Here is a 26,595-nt window from a genome sequence, read left to right as displayed (position 1 = left end):
TCACAAAAAAAAAAATACTCCTCCATTATTACAGCCACCAGTACCCAGCACATGAAGTAACTGGCACTGAATTTCAGCATCTGTGCTGCATGGATAATTCAGGCACGTTAGCTGACCGCTCCTGGTAAACACTCATTTCATTTGTGATGTGCTGCAATGCAACAGAACAGCTCTTGAGGGAATTAGAGCAGGCAGGTAGTTCCTGCCAATCATTTCAAGGGTCCATTCTCACACCAACAGACAGAAGATTCAGACACAACGCCAATTAGTGCTAATTGTAGTTTTCTCCAAGTCCCTCTGCAACCAAAGATGACAGAGGCTTTATACGTGATTCTTAACATAAGTGGCAACACTAATTTTGTTCACTTCAAAATCCTTTTTCAACGTAGAACTCTAAGCTCGATAAGTAAGTTTACCAAGTTTTCAAATGGCACAAGTACCTCTCTTCTAAGGAATCCACTCAAGTATTTTTCTTTACCTCAGTGTCACAGCTATCTGAATAGGAAATGGTTGTTCTGGAGGTTTTCATGCTGCATTTCCCTAAACAGAAGGCTGTAAATCTTCAGGGACAAGAAGAAATGATGAAGTGCCGTAACTCTGGTGCTACACATGGGGCCAAAGGACCTTCTCCAGCAGTGGGAGCATCCAGGGCTGCCCAGAGCAGGCTGTGTGTGAAACACCCTCGGGACACAGCAGAGCAGCAGGGCTGCTCTGACACACACCTGGAGTTTCTCTGCTTCCAGCAGCATCTTCCTTCTTCCCCTGCCTGTACATAGGAGCTCCCTGGAGCTGCAGGAACCCTCCCACACACATGGAGGAGTTTTGATGTCAGGATCTGCTCACTCAGGTTCTCCTTCCCCCCCTGGCAGGCAGAGGGATCTGCTCAGCTCCAGCAGGAGCTGCCCACAGTTTCCTCAAGGGCCATGTCAGGTAATCACACTGAGCACAACAGAGCAACAAAATCTTGGGGAGTTCAATTCAGGTCAGTGCTGTCATATTCAATAGGGAGCTTTAAAGGCAAAGGTTGCTGGGGACAAACACAACCTCAGTTTATCCAGTGAAGTATCTGTATCATCTGTGAAATCCACAGTGAAGGATAATTATGTCTCAAAAAGGACATTTTGGAAATAGTTTTTATACCTCAGTTTCATACCAACCCTACAAACACCAAAATCAGTCTGACAAGATACCCCAATTTCCATCCACCCAGAGCCTTTCAAGCAACACATACAACTTAAGACCAAAACTGTGTTTGCTCCCAACATTTCATGCCTTAATCACTGTATGTTTAAATACACACATCTACAAAACAAATGTCATGTCCACAGACCACAAGCCTTAAAAAAAATCCAAAATAGAAAAATGTTAACAATTAATTAAACCAGTTCTCATTACCTCAATTTCCATCTGCAATTATAATCATTTCCCATTTAAAATATCTACCACATTTTATTCTTAATTAAAAATTACATCCTTGCAATGAAGTGCAATATGAATTAACAATTCAAATGTTATATATGCAAATTCGTTAGTCCTTTGATTTTCTCCCCATTTATGCAAAGTCATGTATAGGTTTATTTTTATTAAGCTTGTATAACTTCACTCAACGTCTTCTGCTGTGAACTCTACACATATTTCAATCCAAGGACGCAGAAATAAGTTGTAAATTACACAATTTCTTTTCAAGTCTCATACCATTCATTTAAGAATCAATACATATGTGAAGAGGTGTCTTTCCTAAATAATTACGGAAAAAAGCCCTGTAATTTTAAGATTCAAAGACATGTTAAGTTTCCAATGGTTTTGACAACAGCCATTTCTTCAGGCCCTGCTGTGTAAAGCCATTGGAGAAATTACTGTAAGACAACAAAACCCCATCTCTAAATTAGCTTTGCCTGCACTCAGAGTTCAGTGACTCAACTCCTCAACATGACTCTCTGCCCTCAACTCTCCCACAGGCATCTCTTATCCAATTTGGTTTTATCTCCCTCAGCAGTGTTTTGAACTTTTACCCCAGATTTAAAATTTATTCCTGCTTCATCAGTCAAGAGCAAACTCAGGCTCTCCAAGTGAACAAACCCAACACAAAGCACCAATGCCTTAGAACGTGAATTGTTTGCCTACAGTAAAGCAGCACCAAAATGGTAACTTTTTTCAAAGTCTACACCTTTCAGCACCTACTTTGTATGGAGAAAACCCAAGAGTTTAAAACCCACTTAATAAGAGCATCATTGGAATAAAACATTCAGAATTACACACACATCCTACCAACACCTTGCCCAAAGCTGCACACAGCCCATTCCAGCAGAGAGCACAGGACCAGCTGAAACTGTGCCACACACACAAGGAAGGGGATTTCTCAGCAAGGACCAGCCAGCTCCAAGAAGATGCCTGTGACTGTGTATTCTGGCTCCCCTGCCAGGAGAAGGCATTCTGCAGCTGGGAGAAATTAAAGCATCATCCAGTGAGCCCCCCTCAGCTGTGTGGTGGTAAACCCAGGTTATTGAGAATGGCAATTAGCTGTGCAGGCTCACTCAAGGAGCAAGCAAAGGTGGCCAGATGCTGCACAGACAAGATCCACACGCAGATTATCATTACAGACCAGAAGATGAATTTTTCAAGGTCCAGAGGGCAGTGCAATGGCTTTAAACAGAGTATATACTTATGAGGCAATTAGATGTGTCAATGTGAGGCACAAGAAAAATGCAGCAGATTGCAGCAAGATCTGCAGTTTACCAAATTACAAGGACAGATCTTGAAGTCAAATTATACAAACACAATTACACAAATTACACTGTAACCTTCAAAGGAAGAGGTCTTCATTGTATTCCAAAAGCCTCATTGTGTTTTATTAATAAATTCTGGCAGGACAAAGTTTGAAGTCATGCATTTATTTCAGTGGCTAGTTTAAAACCTCCTTTATTCAATGATCTTTTTCTGTCATAATCTCCTTATCTAATTTAAACAGAGTGCATTCTCTTGCTATGAGTGTAATTTTCATTTAAGTTGTTATAACTTGTGCACAAAGGAATATGTCAGTTCAGCTCACCAGCTAATACATTCTCCTGTGCTATATGCGAAAATTAGACTATTTATATATCCCAATATGAGAATCACTTTTTTTACAAAAAAGGCCAGATAGCATCAAGCCCCACATAGCACACCTGGGAGAAGTCACAGGACATTTTTACACAAATACTTACTCTTTTTTCTTTCTTTCCCAACCTGCAAAGAGCGCTTGAGATAAAAGCAACCAGAAAGGACTAAGATCTGAAGGCAGGTCCCTGGCATTGTCTTCTCCCTCTCACTGTTTTAGAAGAAAGCACGTATGAAGTCTCTGTCTCCCCCTCCAATTATGTCATTTGTCCTCTGCTCACTCTTATCCATGTTAAAGAAAAAAAAAAAAAACACCTTCTATCCAAGATTGTAATTGGAGGAGCTTTAAATAGCTAATTTAACCTTGGGAGGATGTTCATTTTCACTGAGCATATCTCTCCAATCTATGAAACAGACAAACCCTTTCACCTGAGCATGCCATTCTTTAATTGTGGCAGCACTGTGAGATAATGCATTTCAAACAGTTGATCAACCCAGGGAGAATACAAATGCCCAAATATTTAACAGACAATGATGCCTTTTAAAATGAAAATTCAGGCTTGTGAAGATGGTTATTGCATGATCAACAGCATCCCAATACCATCACACAGAGACAATTTATTTTACACACCACAAAGAACTACTTTTTCAGAAACTAATCAGTAATTCTCAGCTGTATCATTTTTGATCTGTCTCAGCCACTGCATATCAGTTTACCAGCTCACAGCCTCTCTCAGAAGAGGTTATCTGATTAAAGAGAAATGGAAAGACTACTGCTATTTGTCCTCTTTGAAAAATTCCACCAGCTCAGTATCAATGCTGATTTCATGATTACGAAGCTCCAGAGTGAACCAGATTTATCCTGCAGCCAACCTTAGAGAAGCTGAAAGGATGAAGGTGTAGCTGCAGCATCCCCTAGGTCAGAGAACCTCAGACAACAGTGAGGAAAGGCTCTGGTCTGATAAGACAGATATGTCCAAAAGGAACTCAAGACATTAAAGGAAAAAAAAAAAAAAAAAAAAAAAAAAAGAAGATTCCCTGGAGAATACACACCCTCTCTTCTTCATTGTCAGTGTACTCATTCTCAGCACTGCAAGACACTGGGAACCCTCAGGACATCTGGCACAATAAAGGTTGTCCCCCCAAAGATAGCAGAGTCCTCCCAAGCACCTTGGATCCACTCAGCTCAATCTGTTGCTGTGCAGCACAAACCTCTCCTTGTCTTCCTTCCCAAGCAGAGAAATCAGGCAGGCTGATACCTTCATGTACAACTCCCAGGTCATGAAGGCCTGGCTGCTCTCTCACTCAGTCTTTACACAGATTAAAGCAGGAGGAAATCTGGCTATTTGATACCTAACCTGAGCTAAGCACAACAAGCTGCAGCACAGAAGTTGAGCTCATCCCTTGCCACAAGAGTGAGAAGCCATCCTGGGTCAGTCAGCCTGGGCTGCATTTACCTGGGCATACACACCTGCTCATCCTTGTACTGCAAGCATTGAAAGCACCACCAAATACTCTGCCAGCACCCTGCTGAGCCAGAGTGAGGGAGGGAGAAAGCACAGCCACCTACTCAGAGCTTCTCATCCAAACACACAAGACACAGGAACACAAAGAGCCAGAACAGGCTGTGTTTCATGAGTATACTGTGAAGAACATGGTCCAAATAGTTCAAGTCTAATTAAATTTAAATGCTTCAAAACAGGAGTGACTTTGGTCAATGGAGAGCAGAGGAGTTCAGTTTGCCATTCACAGGTGTGGCCTTCACTGCAAGGGTGGGGCATCACACTCAGCTGGTCTGCAGCTGCCAGATCCAACCCCAGAAATAAAAGCTAGAGCAGTTCAACCAGGTTCAACATACAGGAACCGATGGAAATGCAGACTGTCCTCTGAGAAGAGCTGGTTACACACAAGATAACTTAAGAAGGTATTTTTAGCATGTTTGTTCAGCATCTTCATCTCAAAAAACAGCTACAGCCAGTCCATTGGAGTCCTTCTTAGGGATATGGGAACATCAGGAGACACTGAGGTCTCTGGGGGAAACACAGCCCATCACTCTTTGAGGTCTGTGTCTCTTCACAGCAAGATTCAAACCACAACACCAGAAACTATCCTGTTTAAGATCCTCCAACTCAAAGTCTCCCATAATCATGGTAGGCTTCAGTCTTTTTTCCTCAAAATTATCATCAGGTCCTTTCAACTTGTTTATGCTTGAGCAAATCACTTGTGATCTGGTGTATTATGCCATGCAATTTCCATATAATTGTCACTTGCAGAATTCTCCCACGTTCCACAGTGAGAATTCTGGGCCTTACAAACACTTCTGGAATGGCAGCAAACAGAGAAAAACTAGGGAAGGAGTTGCAAAGAAAAATACAGCTGAAGTTTAGATTAAAATACATGTTAAACTGATTTTAGAATACCAATATATATTTTACTTAGACTCTGCTGCCATTGTTTCTACTGCTTTTCCTTGAAACACTGAAGAAAATATATAGTTGGCAAAATAGAGCCTAGACAGAAAAAGGGAGAAATCTGGCTGTGAACGTGATTGTCCAAATAGCTTGTTTCTTCACTGCTTTTCCTCATTGCAAAAAATGCATCCATAGGCATTAGTGTTTGAAAACAAGCAATCTCCACACATTTCCCTTCCATGACACGAGCTGCCCAAACTGATGAAGCAATATATAAACTATAAAACATCAATGCCACTCTAGCTTTTCAGGGAAGAAACTGCAATGAAATATCATTGTCCTCTATCAACGTAGCCTGTGGTAGATAAGTTTTTCCTTGTCAACATTGCAATAAATCATTCACCAGTCAGATTTCATCTGGTGTTGCACCATCATACTCAAGGTAGAAATCTCCACTGCCTGGAGGGGGACTTTTTTCAAGACCAAAACCAGTAGTCATGTGTAATCAACAACCTGTTTCTTTGTAATGTGGCCTTTCTCCACCACTTCAACCCTGGTGCAAAATAAACACATGTTATCAGTTTTTATTTGGACACTTACAGTTTTGGCTTCAAAGTCAACAGAAAAGCAATAGCAAAAGACACTTCAGCCAAAGGAATCACAAGGCATCTGCCTCCAGTATCACCCACCAAAGAGGGTTCCTGCCCTACAGAGCAGCCTTGTTACCCGGTTGCACAGGACTGTTCTTAAAAAAGGCAAACTGATTTTGTGATGGTGTCTCTAATCATGGATTCAGACACATAATGAATCCCCAGGGAAAAGTCAGTTTTACTCTACTACTACAGTATCTGCAGAATATTTGTTCTCTTCCACCTACTGCTTTACTAATGGGAGAAACCTATTCTGGTATTTAATTCCTAAGCTTAATTATTATTATGCCACTATTTAAAAGCAGTTTTATATAATAAATAAATACATATCTAGCAACACATAGGAACTTAGGACCTTAGGAGTGCCCAACAGACTAGACAGTGATCCAAGAGCACCAGAGCATCCTCCTCATCAGAGACAATAATATCTGAGAAATCAGGTCCAGGTGTCTGGAAAACTGCTCCAGCTGCTCATCCAGGGGGATGGATGACCCAGCTCCCCACAGCCATGCATCCAAGAACCCAAACTAAGGCCTGGACAGCAAACACTGCCTGAGTGAAAAGGCCCAGCTACACCAGAGAGGGACAGGGCAAAGGAAGGAGCCCCCAGCCCCAGTGGGAGCTGCAGATGAGAGGCAGATCCCCACAGCAAGGACAGCACAGTGCTCAGGAAGGCAGCACTGCACCTCGTGCTGGGTTTTGGGTTTGCAGCCAAGGAGAATAACTCAGGAACCCACACAGCAAAGACAATCAAGAACCACACAGAGAAGTGACCATCAGAACAAGTCATTAGTGGAAGACAGACAAGAATGAAAGGACAAAGGCTAAATGAAAGAGCAAAGCATCTCTCTGAAGTTATTGATATTATGTATTGATATATAATTCAATACATTGATATTGAAGTTATTGATAGTTCTGAATAATATACAATTCTTCAGTCTAAGGTATTGCTATGAGATACTGCAAATACTAAAGACACTGATACTGCATAATCCTTAAAAGTCCAGCTGAAAGGTCTCTGGAGCTCTTTTTTGTTTTATACCCAAACCCACAGCAGCAGCTCCTTCACAGCCACCTTGGCACCACTGCAGTGTCATCCTGGAAGGCAGGACAGCAGAGTCACACCATAAACCAGAGGTGAGCAGGCCTCTCACAGAGCACATGTCTGAAGACAGCAAGGGCAGGCACAAAGGTCCCATTTTTGCTGATGCTGCTTGTATCAATCACAGCAAAAGTCAGTGAAAGGTTCCAAGGAAAGCACTGGATAGCTCATCAGCTTTCCAGAGCAGACAGGACACCACCCCTGGCTTTGATCCTTTATTTCACTCAGTATTGCATGCCCCAGCCAGCCAGTGGAAATGGTGTTCACCAAAGCCATCCATGTCTTTCATGTCCACGTCACCAAGAAACACCTTCAGTAAGGCCTACATGCTTCAATATAATTTCCAATGAACACAACTGAAAGTGGCAAACTCCAGGATGGCCTTTACTACATAAATAGAAGCAAAAAGGCAAATCAGAAGCACAGAGACTGTAAAAATCAAAATGTAAGGCCTAAGTCATACTCGGCATACATAGTTTAGAAACATCTTTTGCAAAGAAAGCACTGCCTCATTAAATAAACAAAGTGCTCATAGCCTCAGTTCAACTGAAAGCACAACTGTCAGGCACATTAATAATTCTGTCCTGATCCTCAGCTTTTTAGCAAGTGAACTTGTTACTGATAGGGTGCAAATGAGACAAGTTGGAGCTGTTACTCATTGACAGTGTGCATCTTACAAACCTCATCTGTCTCTGCACGCAAAATGCCTGATCACATCTCACAAATACAGGAGTGAGCAAGGAAATGGAATCTCAAACTACAGGAATGAAGAGTCATTGATCAAGACAGAAGTCAAAACTGTGCAGTGTGAAGGTGTAGCCAAGACTATTGTGAAACTGTAAGACTCCTCAGAGCCAATGAAAAAAGTTAATTTTCTTCCTAAGTTGGTTTTCACCTTGGAAACTAATCGTTGAAAGAGAAAAGGTCACACTGCTTAATAGCATGAAATAGGGAAAACAGTACATGTAGATAGTGTTTGACATGAAGTATTAATTACCTTTTTGGCAGAGCATCTGTTTGTGCTGTGATGTATTACTCCTTACACTGAACCATGGCTTGGGATTCACTCAAGATAAGTGTCACTAGCACATGGACAAACCCCTTTTACCTTACATCCCGGGATCACAGTATCCCAGGTGTGCTGATATATTTTTAAACACAGCTGGTTTCTTGGCACATAAACATGAACTGCTGTGTGGTTTTAAGTTATAGTTAAAAAGTAGTGGCTTGCTGTTTTGTTACCAAATTCAAGAAACTTGCACACAACTCCTATACTGCCTCCAAGGGTGAAGTAAATCTGCTCTTCATCATGTCATCTAGTTACTAAATATGTTTTGTTCCTACAAAACACTACTTTAGCTGTTAACTTAAGAGAACAGTCTCTTCCTTTGATTACCAGGGCAGCCAGATCTGCCTTTTCTTGCCCTTGGTTTGCCCTGTTCCTTAACTCATAAACATATCTGAATGAAAGTAAGCGGAAGGAAAAGAAAAGGTGAGAGAAAAACGAACCCAAGAAATTAAAGTAACAGGTATCTCATAACACTTAGGCACTTCAAAGGGGGGGTCAAAAAGGAAATGAGATTTAGACCAAGCAAAAGGTCCCTGTATTCAGTATTAAGCATTCCAGGAATTCTTCAACATTTCTTAAATTACAAGAAGCATTGAGCAAGATCACAACAACCCAAAGAACCACATGATGAAAATACGGGCATTTATTTTTCCAGCAAACCAGCAAGGACGATTTTCTGCACCCTGTGATCAACCTACAAGAGCAGCAACACTTCCTCCTCTGGACATTTCATCAGAGCACTGCCTTCAGATATTTTCTCTCATATTACATGATGCCTCACCATTGCCTTACCTGGGAATCCCCAGCATTCTGCAGTGTGAATTCCATGTTGAATTTGACTCAGGGTAATTGTTATTGCTGGCAATCTGCTGGCTGTGGGGTAAAAGCCAGCTGACAACACAACAGCTTCTTACATGAATTGGCATAATGCAGAAATATCCTAGCCAAAGACTGAGAGCACAGAGACCCAGACTCTGCTTTTTCCACTGGAAGTCATCCCTGCAGATCACTGCCCAAATGTGTCAGGGAAAGCCTGAGCTACCTTGCCAGTGCAGGACTCCAGGGTCTCAGCATTCACTGCAGCCCCCAAGATATTTTTAAATTACTTCTAACTGCCAAGTATTTTTTTACTGCATTTATTTCTCAGTGATGACTTAGAGTAAGTGCTTATTTTTAAATCATATTTGACATTTTGTTAGGTACATCGGAAAATAAACCAATTCCTACATATGCAAAAATTAGGAATTAATGAGGCCTGGCAATTATCTTGATGGAAAGAACCAAGTGACTTAGTTGAACATAGAGAGACTCACTAAAAAAAAAAAAAAAAAAAAAAAGAGTCTGCTCTAGTAGTTAAAAAACAAACGAAATTGCTTCTTATTGATTTTAATTTAGGTTGAAACACTAGCTGTCTCTCCAACAAAGCCAGAAATGGAAACAACTATAAATGAGTACAAGATGTGATAAGATAGACAGATTCTTAAGCAATCTAGTGCAGAGATGACCTCCAGTTTAGACAGTAGTTAAAATATGATATTATATGTATGGATCAATAAGTAAGTTTGCATTTGTCTCAGCTCCAAAAGCTGGAGAGCTACGTTCTCCTTTCTTTAGCTACTCTAAAATGTTGTCCAATTAAGCTCTGGGTTTGTTGGGTTTTTTTTCCCTTCCAGATCCTCTAGATTCTAATTTACAAATAAAATCAGGAGAAGCAATTAAATGTTTAGTACTATCAGCATGTTTCCCCAAGTGATGCACATGTGGAACAGAACAGAAGTAGTCCAATCTTGATACAGGAGAATGGGTTACAAATTGAAATACATTCCCATTACCACAGCTCGCAGGCTGCACGCTCCAGCAGGTCCCAGCAGCACGCTGCCCATCCCTGCACAGGAGCCTGTACCTCCAGCCTGCCAGGCTGCTGCAGCTCTGACCCACTGCACTGCAGCCTCCAGAGCCAGCAGGAGCTCAGGGTGCACAGAACAGTGCGTGCAGCACACACCACCACCAGAAGGGACTTTTGGTGATGGCCATCCAGCCCATCACGTTAAAGGCTAATTAAAACCTTCCTGGCAAACTGCCTGGTCACTCTTCTCTGCTCTCCAGACAGCATGCATTGCCAGGGCCCTCCTGAAGCACATCAGAATATCAGGATCCATCAAGCATGATTTATGATCCTGCCAGCACGCCAGGACAACATTGAGCCAACATTACCTGGTATCGCCCTGATTTTCAGCCCTCTGATGATCTTGTTTACACACCTTCTAGTGGAGACTTTCATGCATGTACCATAAACAAAACAGATTGTTTTCATTCCTTTCTGTGATGGACTTCTGAATTGATCACTGGGGTCAGAGAGGTGTTCCTCCTGTCCTCCAATCCTTGATCAAATTCCGAATCCTATTTAAACTCAAAATCATAATACACTGCCCTTCTTTCCTCACTTCAGCCTGACGGGTGAGTGTGGTTTCTTTCGTGTCCCTAACAGTGACAACCTGGTAGGTACAGATCAGGTCTTCTCAGTGGTTTTTGTGAAGGCTCCTGTATTAGCATACCCCAGGCTCTTCCCAGATAACGCCAGCTGAGGGAGAAGGGACTGTTCCTCATTTGATACATGATGCTAATCAGACTCAATCAAGGTAAAAAGCTGAAAGCATCCAAGGGAGGCCACCATAATGGAAGCAAGGTCACAGTAACTGAGAAAATCTAAATTCTGGCAAATAACTCAATATCCATACCCCACACCCACTTCCAGCAGAGGAGGAAAAGAACAGTAACAGGGTGAGGGTATATCCGGCAAACTCTCCCCCACATTCCTAGGAAACTCTTTCTTCCTAGGAAGCTCATTCCTAGGAAACTCATTCCCAGGAAATTGCCTCCTTGCACCTACACTGTCACAGCCACTCCAAGTGTCTGATGGAGCTCATCCCTTATCCACACCCAGATCATCACATCAGGGTGGGAAGTGTGGCCAGAAGGTCACCAGCAGATTCTGGAGCTGTGAGAAACAATCAGTGTCAATGCCTGGCAGAAGTGAAAGCCTGAGCCACCCTCTTTAGACCACTCCACATCACCTGGGCTGGTAGAGGATGCACAGATTGCTTCTTACTTAAAAACTGTTAAACTGTTGTGCTTAGGGAAAAAAAAAAAAAAAAAAAAAAAAAAAAAACAAACCAGAAGAAATTATCTGAGACACCAAAACTGCAGAGGACTTAAGCCTTTTTTGCTCTTTCTAAAATTGCCATTATAGCAGCATTCAAGCCACATTAAAAAAAAAAAAAAAAAAAAAAAAGGGGGGGGGGGGGGGAAGAGAAGATAAATTCAAAGAGTTTATGAAAATAAAGTTAAAAATCCTAAGAATCAGTGATCCAGGCCACATCCACTGAATAGCAGAGTATTTTGTTCAGCACTGACTCCAATAATGATCTAGAAGTCATACTAGGCAAACAATCAACATGAGCTTCCTTGCTGTGGCAGAAAAACAGGCCACTGAAAATCCCTGGACAAACAGAAAGGGCAATAGCACAGCACACACATAATATGAACAAGGCCAGTGTTCAGTTCTGGTATGAACATTTCTAAAGAAAAAAAAGAAAAAAAAAAAATTGGAGAAAAGAAAAAAAAACTGACAAATTTTCCAAGGACTGGCTAAAATCTCATGGCAAAAGGCTTGGGGGGTTCACATCAGTGGGTTAATCAGGACATTGGAACATGGTTTGATCCTAATGTGCAAATATTCTTATGGTAACAAAATAACAGAGGGCTCTTTAAGCTAGTAGAGAAAAGTGAAACAAATAAAGAGACAGTTGTTAAAGTAGTTGTATATTTGTAGTTTGATCTTCAGTAATTCAAGCAAGACTTTTTTTGGTGGCTTATTTATTTTGGTAACTACTTTGTTCATAGAAAGAAGTTTGGTATTATTTCAAAATGGGTACCAAAAAACCAATTGATTTAAAAGAGACAACTGACAACAATTCCAAGGACTGATATATATAATAAAGCATCCTCCAGAAAGCCAAAATTTTAATGGACAGACTGGACACCTCTGCTTCACCACAGGCAGACGCATACTAGGAGGTGGTTTTCCACTTCACCAAACAGTAGAAGAAAAACTTTCAGATAAATATAAAGACGGTATTAAAACAGCACCCTTTTGACACAAGGCCACACAATGGGAATATTGACAACAAGCATGATCATGTTTCAGAATAATGTCATGATGAGAGTTATGGGACAAATCCTCACCTGGTGAAAGCTGCCACAGCAACAGCAGCATCAGTCGTGCCATGACTGTGCAGCAGCTGAGGATCTGCCATTGCACCAGGAGAAGAAATTACAGAACTTGCACATTTTGCACCCCCAGTTTGCGAATATAACAATGAATTAATTCACAGTAAACAGGAGGGAAGTGTTTTGCATAAACAATGTAGTAAGAAACAATTTAAAAAGTCACAGTTTCTGAAACTGCTGTCACTGAGCACAAACTTTTAACACTTACTTAAATAACTAAAACTGTACAAAGGTGTCACTTCAGAACACAAACAGTTATACAGAAACCATATAATCTGATGCAAAACCCTTGGGCAAAGAAGGAAAAATAAACAACTAATTTTAGAACCTGAACACTCCATTAGCACTTCTCACCAATTAAAATATGATGCAACTGCTGTCAACAGGCAAATTTCAGTTGCATCTTAAGCATGGATTTAAATACAAAATACACAAGCTACTGCACTGTAACAATAATAAGCCAACTACCTACAAGTAGAAGGGAGGCCAACAAGAACAGACATTCAACTGGTCCCCTCTGCCTCTCCAGTGAATGGATGCAATGTTTAAGAGACAGAAATGCTGCACAATCCCTCATTTCTACTTTGACTGCAGTAAATCTATACCATAATCTCCAGAAGTCTAAAAGCACCTTAGTAATCTAAATGCCAGTGAAAGTCTACAGCAAATTTAATCTTTAAACTCAGCTTTGATAGCAATGTAGATCTGCAGTTAATTATGTGAAAGCTACTAGGTATCCTTATTGTTTCCAGGGAGTTGGGAATGGGGAGGGATGGCTGGACACGAGCCTCACACTGAGGCCACCAAATAGAGGTTTAATATAAACATGCCTATTAAAAAAAAAAAAAAAAAAATCACTAAATTTGCCCTGAAGAACTCTTTGTCAAAACTTATTTATTTTGAAATATGTATCACAAACTTCACTACCTCCTAAGACACAAACCAAATTCTTGCACAATCCAGAAGGGGAGAAGCGAGGTGGGAAAAGATTATTCAGGGAAGCATTTCTAAGCACACCAAACTGACACAAAGGCAGAGAATGGTCCTCAGTGATGGGAGTTACTTCAGGGAGATTCTTGTTTTAAAGAAATGGAGAGACCAAAAGAAAGTTATTTGCTTCCAGCTGAGGACCATCAACACAGGTCAGGACAAAACTGTCTCTTATTTACCTCTGCAGTAGAAAAATCACTTGTGCAGTGCCTTGGCACAACATTACCATCATATCCTGCTTTTTTCAATGTTCACTTCTTTTTACACTGAAGTTCTCTTCCCCTCTGGGACAACCAGCACTGGTCATCAACCAGCCTGACAACCTCTCCAAGGAACTCCAGGTCTAAGACTTCGGACTAGTGTTGGATTTCCAACAATAACCCAAATAGCAAATACTTTTATAGTAGCAAGAACAGGGCAAGGTGCTGCTTTGGTAAAAGCAAGTATTATAGCATTTCCTGTGTCTCTTACAAGCCTCCTACAAGGCCAGAAGATGGAAAGAAGGAGGTGTGGGAAAACTGAACAACTCTTCACTTTGCCTGTGAGAAGTTACCAGATAGCTTTCCTTTCCTGTCAGCAGAATAAACTGATTCCCAACAGAACTTCTAACAACACTCTGTCAGGGAGACAGGCACATTTTATTTCAAGAAAAGAGAATAAAGCAGCTGCCACAAGACCAAATAACATCCTGCATTTTGCTCCTAAATATCACTGCAGCTCTTCAGGGCTCAAGGTTTCATTCATTACATTGCTGCAAGCAGAGAAAAGGATTTTTCAAAGGAGCTTTCCTAAGCTAAGCATCCAAGTCTCAAAACACCTAGATTTGCTTTAGAAAGCCCCCACACTATGAATGGCAAGTCCCTCAAAGCAGGCACTGGACAGGATAAACATCTATCAGGCATCCCTGCAGCATTTATGCATAGAAAAACTGCAACACCCATGTCAATTGAGATTTTATGTGCCAGTACTGCTGGCAGGTGCATGATGCAGTCATGTTTTAAGTTCTAGAAAATGGTTCATCATTATTCAAATGACTTGATAATTAAGAGCACTAGTATACTTCAACTCCCAAGCAAACTTGGAGATGCAAAATAAAACCACATAAAAAAAAAAAAAAAGGCCCATACACTAACTGATTTTACTTTAACCATAGTTCATTTGAATACTAATTCAAATTGCTGTAAAGTGAGCCATTCAGTGTAGCAAAACACATCTTACAGTGACTGCATGAACTTCTGAGCTTCCTTACTGCCTGTTGGGTCTGATTTCCAAATAACAGCATGGGACTGCTGGGAGACCTTCCTGGAGCTTCACTGTAACATCAGCCTCAGTACAGGGTGAGACAGGAAAGGTGGCAACAGCTCCCCTCTTGCCAACAGCAGCCAGAATTCTCTGTGTTACAAGGCCTTTCAGAAGTTTTTTAACTAATAGCAAATTGTTAAGAGCTTACAGGCATCTGCATAAACCAATCATTAAACCTACACATATACCTTACATCAAACAATAGGTACTTGTTTCATATTTCTTGCTACTTAGGAACTTTTTATCCTCTTCTATAAACAAAGCACAGAGCCTTGTTATCAAACTTTTCTATTATCTTGCTTAGATTTTTTTTCTACTTTCCGAAGCCTAACTCCACACAGCACAAAAACACAATCTTATTACTCTGTGTCCTCATTCTTGTATCTTTTTAACTCTAGACCTCAATCCACACTGCTATGAGAGTTTCCTACTTTTTCTATTTCCCCACACTGCCCTGTGCCTTCACTCCTCCTCCTCCTCCAAAGTGGGGAGTTTATTCCCACCAGGGTTTCCTCCAGCTTCCCAGCAGTAATACCAGGGGAAAGGAAAAATGAGACAAGAACAGCAATATCCATGGAGTATCTCAGCAGCATCATTGCTGTGCTTGCAATCTGCTCCCTAATTCATCTGTTCACTTTCAGGGCGGGAAGAGATTCTGCTTAGGCCACAAATATGTGACAGCTCGAGGCATAAAGCTGGAATCTGCTGTGTCCTGGCAGCTGTGCCTCAGGAAGATGAGTGCACATTGAAAAGCAAGAATTTGGAGACACAACCAGTGCAGCCCAGATTCATTCAAGAGGACTCTTGTCCTCACTGAGGGGAGCTGAGATCACTTGGGAGCACTGGAGGACCTGTCAGCACCACTGAAAGGAAGACACCAATCTGACTTGCCCTGGGGCAAGTAATCTGTACCCTGCAATACAGATAACACAATCATCAGCACAAGATACTGAGTAATGGAAAAATTAACAGCACTCAAGGATCATTTTTCTGTGCTTTTTTTCTCTCTCTAAAGGTTTATGGACACACAAATGTGAAAACTAGCTGCTTTCATCAAAAATTACTCTCTACTCTCTGGGCACCTCCAGTTGGGCACCTCCTCAGGTTCTTCTGCTTAAGATGAAAAGGTGCATTAATGTCCATCTTCCTTCTCTGCTTTGCTTCCAGCCCATGGATGTGCTCACAAAACTGCTACTCCCTGGTGGAACTGGGCTGTATCTGGCAATCTGGGAAGTTACATTCCCATCAACCTGGGCAAGGAGATGCAGATCCACAATGTTCACTTGGAGGAAACACTGACATGAGTTTACCTCATGAAGAAGGGAAAACAAAGATATTTTGACACCTAAAGCAGCAAGCAGTCTCCAGAAGAAATATACAAACCATAATTTAACCCATGTGGTGCATATCTAAATCCTCAGATGACTCCATATTTTTAAAAACATTTGTCTGATAAGATTCCACTTCCTAAAATACTTAAGAACTGTTGTTTAGAATAAACTTAAAGCAGCATGGCACATAAACATAAATAATTACAATTTCATCAACACACAGGAACAACTCAAAAAATGGAAGCACAATAACTTGGACAAGCAGAAATTGGGTTCATTTTTTAATAATTTCTCAGATTAAAGTTATATATTAGCTAAAGTACAGTGTTATTACTACACCCTTAGGCTTCAGAGCACATCATGCCACATGTTCATTTGGCTGCTAAAAAGCAGCAACCCAATGATTAGTACTTTTTTCCAAGGACAGTTGAGATTAATAGTTTGAAGTCATTCCTTAATTTAACCATGAAACTTGAACATTTAAATTAGAGTCAACTTTAATAACATTTATTTCAGAAAACTGTAAGTATGTTAGTCCTTAAGCACTGATTGTAAGATGGATAGAGCTGTTAGCTGTCTTTTCTGTAATTGAAAACAAATTCCAACTATTAAATTTACAGAGCTGATAACAGTACTGCCAACACTTGTCCCTGCAAAGACCCAGAAACTGGGAGTGAAACCATCACCCTACTGAAATCAGTAGGTGATTTCCAGTGATTTTTTTATGGTACCAAGCAGGATCTATTTGTTCCACAAAGATTTCCAGTGTGGATGCAGGTGGGGCAGGTGAAGGACATGACATCTCTGCTTGACTCACAGAAGCTCATCACTCTTCTAAGACATCCCTTTTCTAAACAGGATCAGAAACCCTTACCTTCTTCTCTAGACAAAAAAGAGAGGGTATACAGGATAAGAGAGCAATAAAAGAAATCCTAACTCATAGACACAGGCAAAAAATCCTCCTTGTTCTTCCAAGCAGAGCAACATCCCCGCCTGGACACAGGCTTTGTAGATATTGCAGTATGGCTGAGGGAATTCCAGTTACCCTCAAATTGTGTTCCTTTCTTGTTCTGAATGTACCAAAATCCTTTCCTTCTGTGATGCCTCTTCCTCCCTCCCAGCTTCAGGAAGCCTCTTCCTCTGGGACTAGGGGCTGCTGGCACAAACAGCTCCTGTCACTACCTGAGGACTTTTGAAAGCCAGGTCCAGGTCCTGTTACCCACAACCTGCTAAGGGATAGCAAAGCCCTCCCTGGAGTTGCCCCACAAGAAGCAAATCACAATCTCAGCTCCTGCAGCCTGGCTCACTGGACTGTCTTTATCTGCAAGGACTCCATTAGCAACTTCCCGTAACGTGGAGCGTATTTTGAAACAGCATTGAAAATAAGGAATAATTAAAATGTACGAAGTGTCATCTTCATAAAAGCCACAGGACTAAATAAAGTCTTGGAGGGCCCTCTCCTGTACATTCCGTATTTCTCTACGTGCACAATGCACCTTCCCCTGTAAAATCTTTACTAGACAAAGCCAGTCTTCTCTGTACCTTTAAAAATATCTGAGGTAGTATTTACTTAGTTCACAAGGCATAGCTCCCAGTGTAATTTTTCCTCCAAGCAGAAGACAGTTACATGCAAAATTAACTCTCAGCTCAGATCTACAAAGATTCAAAACCCAAAACCCATTTTGGCAGTTACCAGGTTAGCAACAATTTGATTCATTACCAAAGAGCTAATCTAGACTCAGGAAAATTATTTTCTTTTATGCATCTAGCCTAAGAAAATGGTAGCAATTGTCAATCCTTAGACGACAGGATTGTCAAAGCAAAAGCTAGGAACTGCATAAATGCGTACTTTTTCCTTTACAAAAAAAAATATTTACTTTCTCTTGGCAAAGCACCAAGAAATCAGATAGTAAGGATATCACTGTAATGCTAATATTTATGTCTTACTGATTTTTGGTACTGTGAATTTAGATTAATGAGCAAACAGACCCCATGGAAACAACCTCTCTTACCTTGTCTTGGTTTGATTTATTAACCAATGCAATTACCAGTGACAAGCCCACAGAGAAATGCACTAAACAGTTCAGAAAGTGGAAAACCTTACCCATATATATATATATATATTTTTTTTTTTTTTTTTTGCCAGAGTGACTCCTTTCTCTTACTGCAACCAAAGAAACAACAACAAAAATACCTACTTAAACAGGGAAACACTACTACAACACTATTAACAAAGAAATATTGCAAAGACTTATTTTCTACATGGTTCATTTATTGTTATTGGACAAAAAAAAGAACAGCCTTTATGTTTCCTCACAAAGTAAAGTGATTTGCAGGGGAGAAAACAAGTAGTGACCTCTCTTCCATTTAAAGGGAGCTAAATATGAAGCAGAGGGAAGAAAGATGCTTACAAATTAAAACCAAGCTGACAAATACCTTACTTCTTTAATCCTCCCTAGAAAATGCCATAAAAAGGTACAGAATCATTTGTGGCAGATACTAAATGGTTAATATGTGGCCGGGATTCCCTGCCAACACAAATTCCGATGATTTGCCATTGGATGTTGTCAGCAGCAATGTCCTGTTAGAGCCCACAGAGATCCTCCCTGCAGCTCTCCTGCCTCGGGCATCTCTGATGTGCGGGATCAGAGTCGGCGGCGGCGTCTCCGCTGATGGGGATGGATGTTTCACTCGCGGCCGCGCGATGCTGCACACACAGCCCGGGTACCACTGCACACACACACAGAGTCCGGGTACCACTGCACACACACACAGAGCCCGGGTACCACTGCACACACACACACAGCCCGGGTACCACTGCACACACACAGCCCGGGTACCACTGCACACACACAGCCCGGTACCACTGCACACACACACAGCCCGGGTACCACTGCACACACACACAGAGCCCGGGTACCACTGCACACACACACAGCCCGGGTACCACTGCACACACACACAGCCCGGGTACCACTGCACACACACACAGAGCCCGGGTACCACTGCACACACACAGCCCGGGTACCACTGCACACACACACAGAGCCCGGGTACCACTCCGGGTATCACTGCACACACAGAGCCCGGGTACTACTGCACACACACACAGCCTGGGTACCACTGCACACACACACACAGCCAGGGTATCACTGCACACACACACAGCCCGGATACCACTCCGGGTATCACTGCACACACACACACAGCCTGGGTATCACTGCACACACACACAGCCTGGGTACCAGCCCGGGTACCAGCCCGGGTACCGCCGCTCTCAGAGCGGAGCTCAGGGCAGCAAGGGAGGCTCAGAGGTCTGACACTAAACCTAAAGGCATAAAAGCCTTTCTGGAAAATAGTTTGCTTTCCAGGCAAACCTTTAGCAAGGAACAGCCCCTGAAACGTTCCCGAGTATTACACAGCTGTTTTATGGCTTCTGGAATTAAAGAGTTTACCAACACTCCGCAAGAGTCCTGCTACCCCCTCTGCCTGCATCCATCTTCATATTGGAACCGTAATGCAAATATTATCTGGTTCAAACGCCGCTGATCTAAATCAGCAAGTCATACAATACTGTCATATTAAACCAACATCAGGGCTTGTTTTCCTGCAGCATTCCTGGAGCCTGCCTTCTCGATGTAATTACTATACAATATATATCAGAACCAGCGAGAAAGGCATCACTCCCAGGGCTGAAATTGAGAAGAAATCAATACAAAGAAGATAAATGTTTCGTCAAAAGCTGCAGAGGTATTAACCCTATCCCCAACTTAGTTTTCTTTTTGCTTCAAATCATTCTACCATGTGAGAAGCTGCTGGAAGGGAAGGGATGGGATGGGTCTATCTGCTGAGCTCTGAATTCGGTGTTAGGGAAAAAAAGGGTATTCCAGGAAGAAAAATATAAAGAAGGGAAAAAAAAGGAAAACATAAGTGGAAGTTCCTATAGAAGCTCTAGAATGTCATTAGTTCTTGGGTCTGGCAGACCCGGCCGCGGCGAACAGCAAAGGAAAGGGCGGGAGGAGCGGCGGCGGGGCCGTTCCCGGGGAAGAGGGCCCGGCGCTGCCCCAGGCGCCTCGCACCGGGCAGACCCCGCCGGGAGCCCCGGCCCGTCCCCGCCGGGCGGGAGGAGCCCTGGGGGCGCGCCCGGAGCGGAGCGCAGGGAGCGCGCGCGGGCCGGGAGCGCGCCGGGCGGGGCTCGCGCTGCGCGCCGGCGGAGGGGCGCGCGCCCCGCGGGGGAGCCGGCGGCCCCACAGCGCCCCTGGCGGGCGGCCCGGGCACTGCGCAGGCGGCGGGAGCCCCGCGAGTTCCCCCGGGCCGGGGGGAGCGGAGCGGCCGCGGGTCCCAGCGCGGGGCGGGCCGGCCCCACCCGGCCCCGCTGCGCACCAGCCCTCGGGCCGGTGCGGGGCGAGAACCGATACACGGGCACCGGCACCGGCCGGGGGGTTCGAAGGGAAGCGGGGAGAAGTGCACGGTGCTCGCCCTCCGCCCGCGGAGCGCCTCTCCCACGGGCACAGCTCCATTCCCGGTGCGGAGCGGGCGCGCAGCCCCGCGGGGCTCCCCCACAACCCCGCCAAGGTCAGCAGTGGGCACGGCGAGACCCCACCGCGGGCACGAGTGGGGTGGGGAGGGCAGGGACCGCCAAGTTCCTGCCGGGGAGCGACCGCGGGGATGCGGCGCGGGGTCGGGGCGCGGAGTCACGCTGCCCTTCGGGGCGGCGAGCGGCGGTCCCGCGGCACAAAGAGCGCTCCGGGCAGCCCCACCAGAGAAGAGCAGAGCACAGGGAGCCCCCCTGCAATGCACCGGAGACAGGGCAGCGCGGAGCCGAGCCCCTGCTCCGCTCACGGCCCCACTCGCTCCCGCAGCCGGGAGGGTGCTCGGGGTGCTCCGGACCCGACGCTGCGGCCGCCCCAGCAAAGGGGCCCCCGCCATCCCCGGCGCATCCTCCGCGCTCCCGGGGCGCCCCGCGGGGGTCGCGGACACGTGTGGAGGAGGCTCCGGGAGCCCCCCCAGCCCGCCGCGCTCACTCACCGGGGAAGCACACCACATCATGGAGCACGGAGCTGGTGATTTTCAAGAAAAAGATCCACCAACACGGTTGCAGTAGGCTCCGCATGTCCAAAGCCGCACATCGAAAGGGGAAAGGGGCTAAAATAATTAACACACAGGGGGAGGAAAAAAAAAAAAAAAAAAAGGGGGGGGGGGGGAAGGGGGCAAAAAAAAATTAAAAAAAAAACTTGTTGAAAATAAGTTTCTCCCCGCACCCCTGTTCCTGCGGGAGAAAGCGGGGGGCTCCTGCTCGCCTCTTGTACAGGAGAAAAAATAAAAAAAAATCCCTGGAAGCGCGGGGCAGGGGGAGCACGGGGAGCCCCCCGCGCGGCTCGGCGGGCGCGGGGACCCGGCGGCGCGGCTCAGGCGGGCAGGGGCGGCGGGGCGCGCATGCCGCGGACGGACGGGGCGCTCACAGCCGCCTCCGCGCACGGGCGGGCGGGCGGCGGTCAGCCGGGGCCCCGGCGCGCTCCATCCTGCCGTACAGGAAGTGGCGGGCGAGCCCGGATCCTGGCGGAGACTTTAAAGCGGGGCGAGGGAGAGAGAGAGAGAGAGAGAGGGAGAGGAGAGAGAGCGCGGCGCGGCGGCGAGGAGAGGCGAGGAGAGCACAGGAGAGGCGGCGGCGCGCCGGGCGCCCCGGCGGCGCGCCCCCGCCGCCCTTAAAGCGGCCGCGGCGGCGGGGCGGGGGCGCGCTCGTGTGCGCGCTCCCGGCTCTGGTGCACGCTCCCGCCTCGCCGCCTCTGTGCGTGTATTTGTGTGTCACCGAGCGGCGGAAATTTCGCCGCTTGCGATTTGGGGTTCCGCGCTCTCGCCCCGGCTGTGCCTGTTTGGAGTTACTTGTCTCATTGTGCCGCCCCCCCGGTGCCTGCTAAGGGGGGGGTCCGCGGATTGGTGATGGGTGGATGGCCCTTCGGGGTCCCCCCCCGCCCCACACTTGAGTGCATCACTCGAGGTACTGTCAGAGGGGTCTGACCCCCCTGCCTGCCCCAAAACCAGCAGTTTTCCATCCCCTTTGATACCCTGGATGACTCTGTGGTCCCCCACAGAATCACGCAGCTCAGTGCTGTGCTGGGTATTTCCAGAAATCCTCATCGAAATCATACAGATTTTTTTTCTCCTCCAGTGGTATGTGTCTTTTTGGGTACTGCAAGAGACACCTCCACCCCCACTACCCCTAGAACCACGTAGATCTTCCTCCCCCAGTAATACTCATCATTCTGGCTTTTGCTGGAAGCATCCCACAAAATTGCTATTTTCCCCCCAATATTCTGCATTGTACTACGTATTTCCAGAGAGCCACCTCAAAATGAGATAATTGTTCGGTGTTCCTGCAAAGTCAGATGAAGGCTGTCCCGAGCCACTCTGCATCCACACCCCCCCTCCACACACACTCCCCCCGGCAGCAGTTTCTGAATGAGTGATAATTTTGCACAGGAAACAGAAGCAGAAAATGGTGTGAATTCAGGATGAAGGGCTGGTTGCTTGTACTTGGCAGTTCCTGGTTGTGCTGTGGTCTGCTGATACTTAAATTCATTTAGAGGTAGTTTTTGTCTGTTTCTTTGTTAATTACATCCATTCCAAGGATTCTGTTTCAGAAAGGAAAGGGTTTGGCCAGGTTTATCAGTGAGTAGAGTGCTCAGCTCTGACTCTGTCATTTGCTATTCTCCTCTTTGCTTACCTTCCACGTTTGTGGTGTTTCCAGAGGAGAGGAGATGGTCGGCAGGAGGAGGAACAGAGTAGGAAAATTCAGAAGTCATTTGTGGAGTGTTGGTGATTTTCTCTCCCCCTTCCTCAGCTTAGGGGTCACCAGAGCAGCACCCTCAGGTACATAGCAGTGTCTGCAAGTGGTTTTGTGTCCATCCAGGTTTGCCCTGCAGTGGATTATGCTGCATCCAAAGGGCCCCTCATCAGGAGGCATTTGTAGGCTTTCCTTTGACTTTCCACATACCAGGTCATGACTGCCAAAAATCCCAGTTGGAAATTAAAAGTGGAGTCCTTATTGGCCAAAACTGTTCATCTCAGTAGGGATTTTTCAAGTGTAAGGATTTAAGGACCTGATTAGATGTTTTCTGCCCTTGAGGACACCACCCATTGGGGTGTGCAAAAATTAGGTAATTGTGTAAGAATTTGTCTAAAGCAAAGCAAAAATTTATAGGCCCTGGAGAAACATCTCATCCAACCTGTTCATTAAATCATTTCCCAGAACAGGTAGCTTTTGAAGATTGGTTTAAACTCATAAAAACAAAGATACAATTTGAAGAGCTAAATTTTCCTGATGTTTTTATTCCTATGAAAATCAAAACCAAATCCCCACCTGCCTTGACCTTTTGGATTCTGCCATGACATCTGGGCTCAGTTACTTATTGGGCTGTTCAGAAAAACCTGCAAAATATTCCCCTTTCAGCAATTGATTCCAACTTTGCTGATCTATTTCAGCAGATAGGGAGGCAGGTTCTGCACCAATACTGAGACTTGCCTCTTCAAATGATGTCTCCCAGGTATCATAAGAGGCAATCTTAAAGTGTTTCAATCTAAAAGTGGGTTTCAACAGGTCTCATTGCATGAGAAAAGTTATTACACACTATTGCAATATCACAAAAGAAGAGTAAAAGCAGTGGATTTTTTTTTTCAAAAAGCAGTTTGAATTAGTATTTTTCTCACTAATTCAAAATCCTTTGCAAATTCCTTTGCACCATTTTATATTTAAAATATATTTTTGAATTAGTTTAGGGTTTTTCTCTCCTGGAAAATGGCAAACCTGAAACTGAACCCATATCTTGGAACTGGAGGAATTTTGCATTTTCCATTCTTGATGCAAACATGAAAGTAAGATATAAAATGCATAATCAGAGTACTGTCTCCTGAGGAGCACAGATGACTTCAGATCTCTCTAAGCTGCTAAGGAAGATTTTAGAATGGCAGTACTCCCATCAAAAAGCAGAGGTGTTCGGGCTGGATATTCACAGTAGTCGCCTCAGGTCTGAACTTCTTAAAACAAATCTGTAAAAGCCCAATGTCAGCACGACCAGCTTGGTTCAGCCTGCTGTGGTACAACATGTACAATGACCCACTTTTCCTGGAGTGGGAAATCAATCATTGCATCGTCACACATCAGTTTAGGAGCTGTGGTGGCAGAAGTAGCTTTGTTTCGCATTAGCAATTTGGGTGGGCAGAGAAATGGAGAGATGGATGACGGAGATGCAGAGAACAAAATTAAACACGGTTAAATGAGAATCCATTTCCTGCATGCAGTATCTCTGTGCCCGAGGCATGCTGTCTATCAACAATACACAGGTACAAATTGGCCTGCAGACGGATCTTTAACTACCCAAACACGGCAAAGTGCATTAGCAGGATGCTGGTCTGGGGCTGCCTGGCTGTGGGGCGGCCACATTAGATAGGACTGCTGATTCCTCCCAGTGACTGTGGTGTGATTAAAATAACTGCTGCTGTATTGAAGGGATTGGAAGGGGACATTATAACCCAGTGCAGCTCAACCAGACCAATGGGTGCTCTGCAAATCTTGCAATATTTATGGTTAGCAAAGCAGGTGATGTCAAGGTGAGAGGAATGGGACCAGCAGCCCTGGTTTGCTTGGAACAGTGAATAAAAGATAACTTCTATCCTTCTTTTTTCCCCTCTTGTTTGAACAAGTAATATTTTTATGCTGCCTTCATCAACATACGGGCATGACTCCTGGGAAAGAAATGAAAGTCTGTTAATTTATTTGATCAGACATGAGAAATAATAGAAAACTGAAACGAGGAGTTGTATTTGTCGTATGTTTGAATTAGTGAAAAGCTGAAGAAAGCAGAAAAATATTGCAAGGAGTTCAAAGATGAGAGGTTTTATTGAATTAGAAAATTATTAATAGCATTAATCATTTCCAAAACAGGTTTCTTAACATCTATAATGACTATGTAAAGGATTGGAGAAATAAAAATCAAAGAAAAAAGTCAGATACAGAAAGTTACACTTCTTTTAGTGTCTAGAAAGAAAAGGATGAATTTTCCTTGATTTACAGCCAGCCTCACTGGAATGGTTAACCTGTGGGGAAAAGACCAGGTGAGGATCTAGCCCTGAAAGGATAATTCAACATGAAGTACGAAGAAGCAGCTACAGTTCAGATTATAACTAATGTGACGTATAAACTTCCAGGTTAATTCAGCAGTCCTAGTTCCTGTTCAGCTTTGCATGGAAAGGAAAAAAAGGATGCTGAACTTGTAGTTTCATAAATTATACTATTGCAGAATTAGTTTCCGGTAGCCTCAGGACAGATACATTCTTCTCAGATTATGCTGTGAGGCTTTGAAGGTCTTAACAAGGCATCTGAGAACCTGCTGAGAACCAGAGGTGGAGGGCAAGCAAAGTGCTGTGATAAAAGAGAGGGGTTTATTTCAATATACTCATAGCAATGAGCTGTGTTGTTTGATTTATGAAGACATAAAAATAAATGAACTCAGAGGTGCAGGTAAAGTAAAAGGTATGAAAAATGTTAATGGGCAATGCAAACTCTGGCTAAGACAGGCTGTGGGTCAGAGATTGCTGCAAGTATTACAGGCTGCACATCTACAGCTCAGCCAGCACGACAGGAGTGAGCACTGACTTGAGAGATACTCCAAGATGTCCTGGCTGGGAACTGTCCCGCAGGGCTTGCACAAGGCTTTTTTGGAAGACCAATACATTTATTTTCCTGTGATCTAAAAAAGGAGCCAGCACCTTAGGGTAGCCTTAGGCTAAATCACTCAGAACAGACACTTGGTCACACGCTAAAATGCCTACTTGAAAACTTCGAATTAACCTTGAAGTCAAACACTTCTTTTGTCTCCCGAAATGGCCTCAAAATGGCTGTGTTTGTACAAGTGTGTGTGGAGGGTTGGAGTGATCAGCAACGAGTTTCTCTTTCAAAAGCAGCTGTAGTTCAGAGTCCTGTGGTACAACCTCGGTAGGGCCGTGAGTGTGTGTTTAATTCACAAATCCTCTCCTGTTAAAAGAAGAGTATAAAAATCTATCATCAATGTGGCAGCCAGCAGAGCAAGCATGTTCATGACTTGAGCTGAGGGATGAGATGAAAGACCCAGTTTTCTGTCCTGCTTGTCTGTGACCCTGTCTGTGACTCATTGGGAATTACTGTCTTGGCAGAATTTAAGGTGGAAGCTGATGAGACATCAGACTTAGAGTCTTTCATTATTGGCGCAAATATTGTTTATAGGTTTTGATACTGTTTGGTTTCAATGAAAGTCTTGGGTTCCTCAGTTGCAGGAAAGCAGAAATGCTTTGAGTGAGAAGGCTCTATCCATGCTTGATG

The 26,595-nt window shown here is 44.1% G+C and overlaps 1 protein-coding gene across 1 annotated transcript in view; it reads right to left on the bottom strand.

The window, feature by feature from the left end:
* PTPRG (protein tyrosine phosphatase receptor type G) overlaps positions 1–21,897 on the bottom strand; it is a 395,271-nt gene extending 373,374 nt beyond the window's left edge. Inside the window, exon 1 of the mRNA XM_083869612.1 lies at positions 21,270–21,897. Within this exon, the coding sequence (XP_083725738.1) occupies positions 21,270–21,354 (85 nt within the window). The 5' untranslated portion in view covers positions 21,355–21,897. The remainder of the gene's footprint in view (positions 1–21,269) is intronic.
* Positions 21,898–26,595: the final 4,698 nt, after the last annotated feature.

Source organism: Zosterops lateralis (genome assembly GCF_965231275.1).
Source record: "Zosterops lateralis genome assembly, chromosome: 11".
Lineage (NCBI taxonomy): Eukaryota > Metazoa > Chordata > Aves > Passeriformes > Zosteropidae > Zosterops > Zosterops lateralis.
The sequence above is the reverse complement of the archived record's forward strand: the minus strand, read 5'-3'. Positions and strand labels throughout refer to the sequence as shown.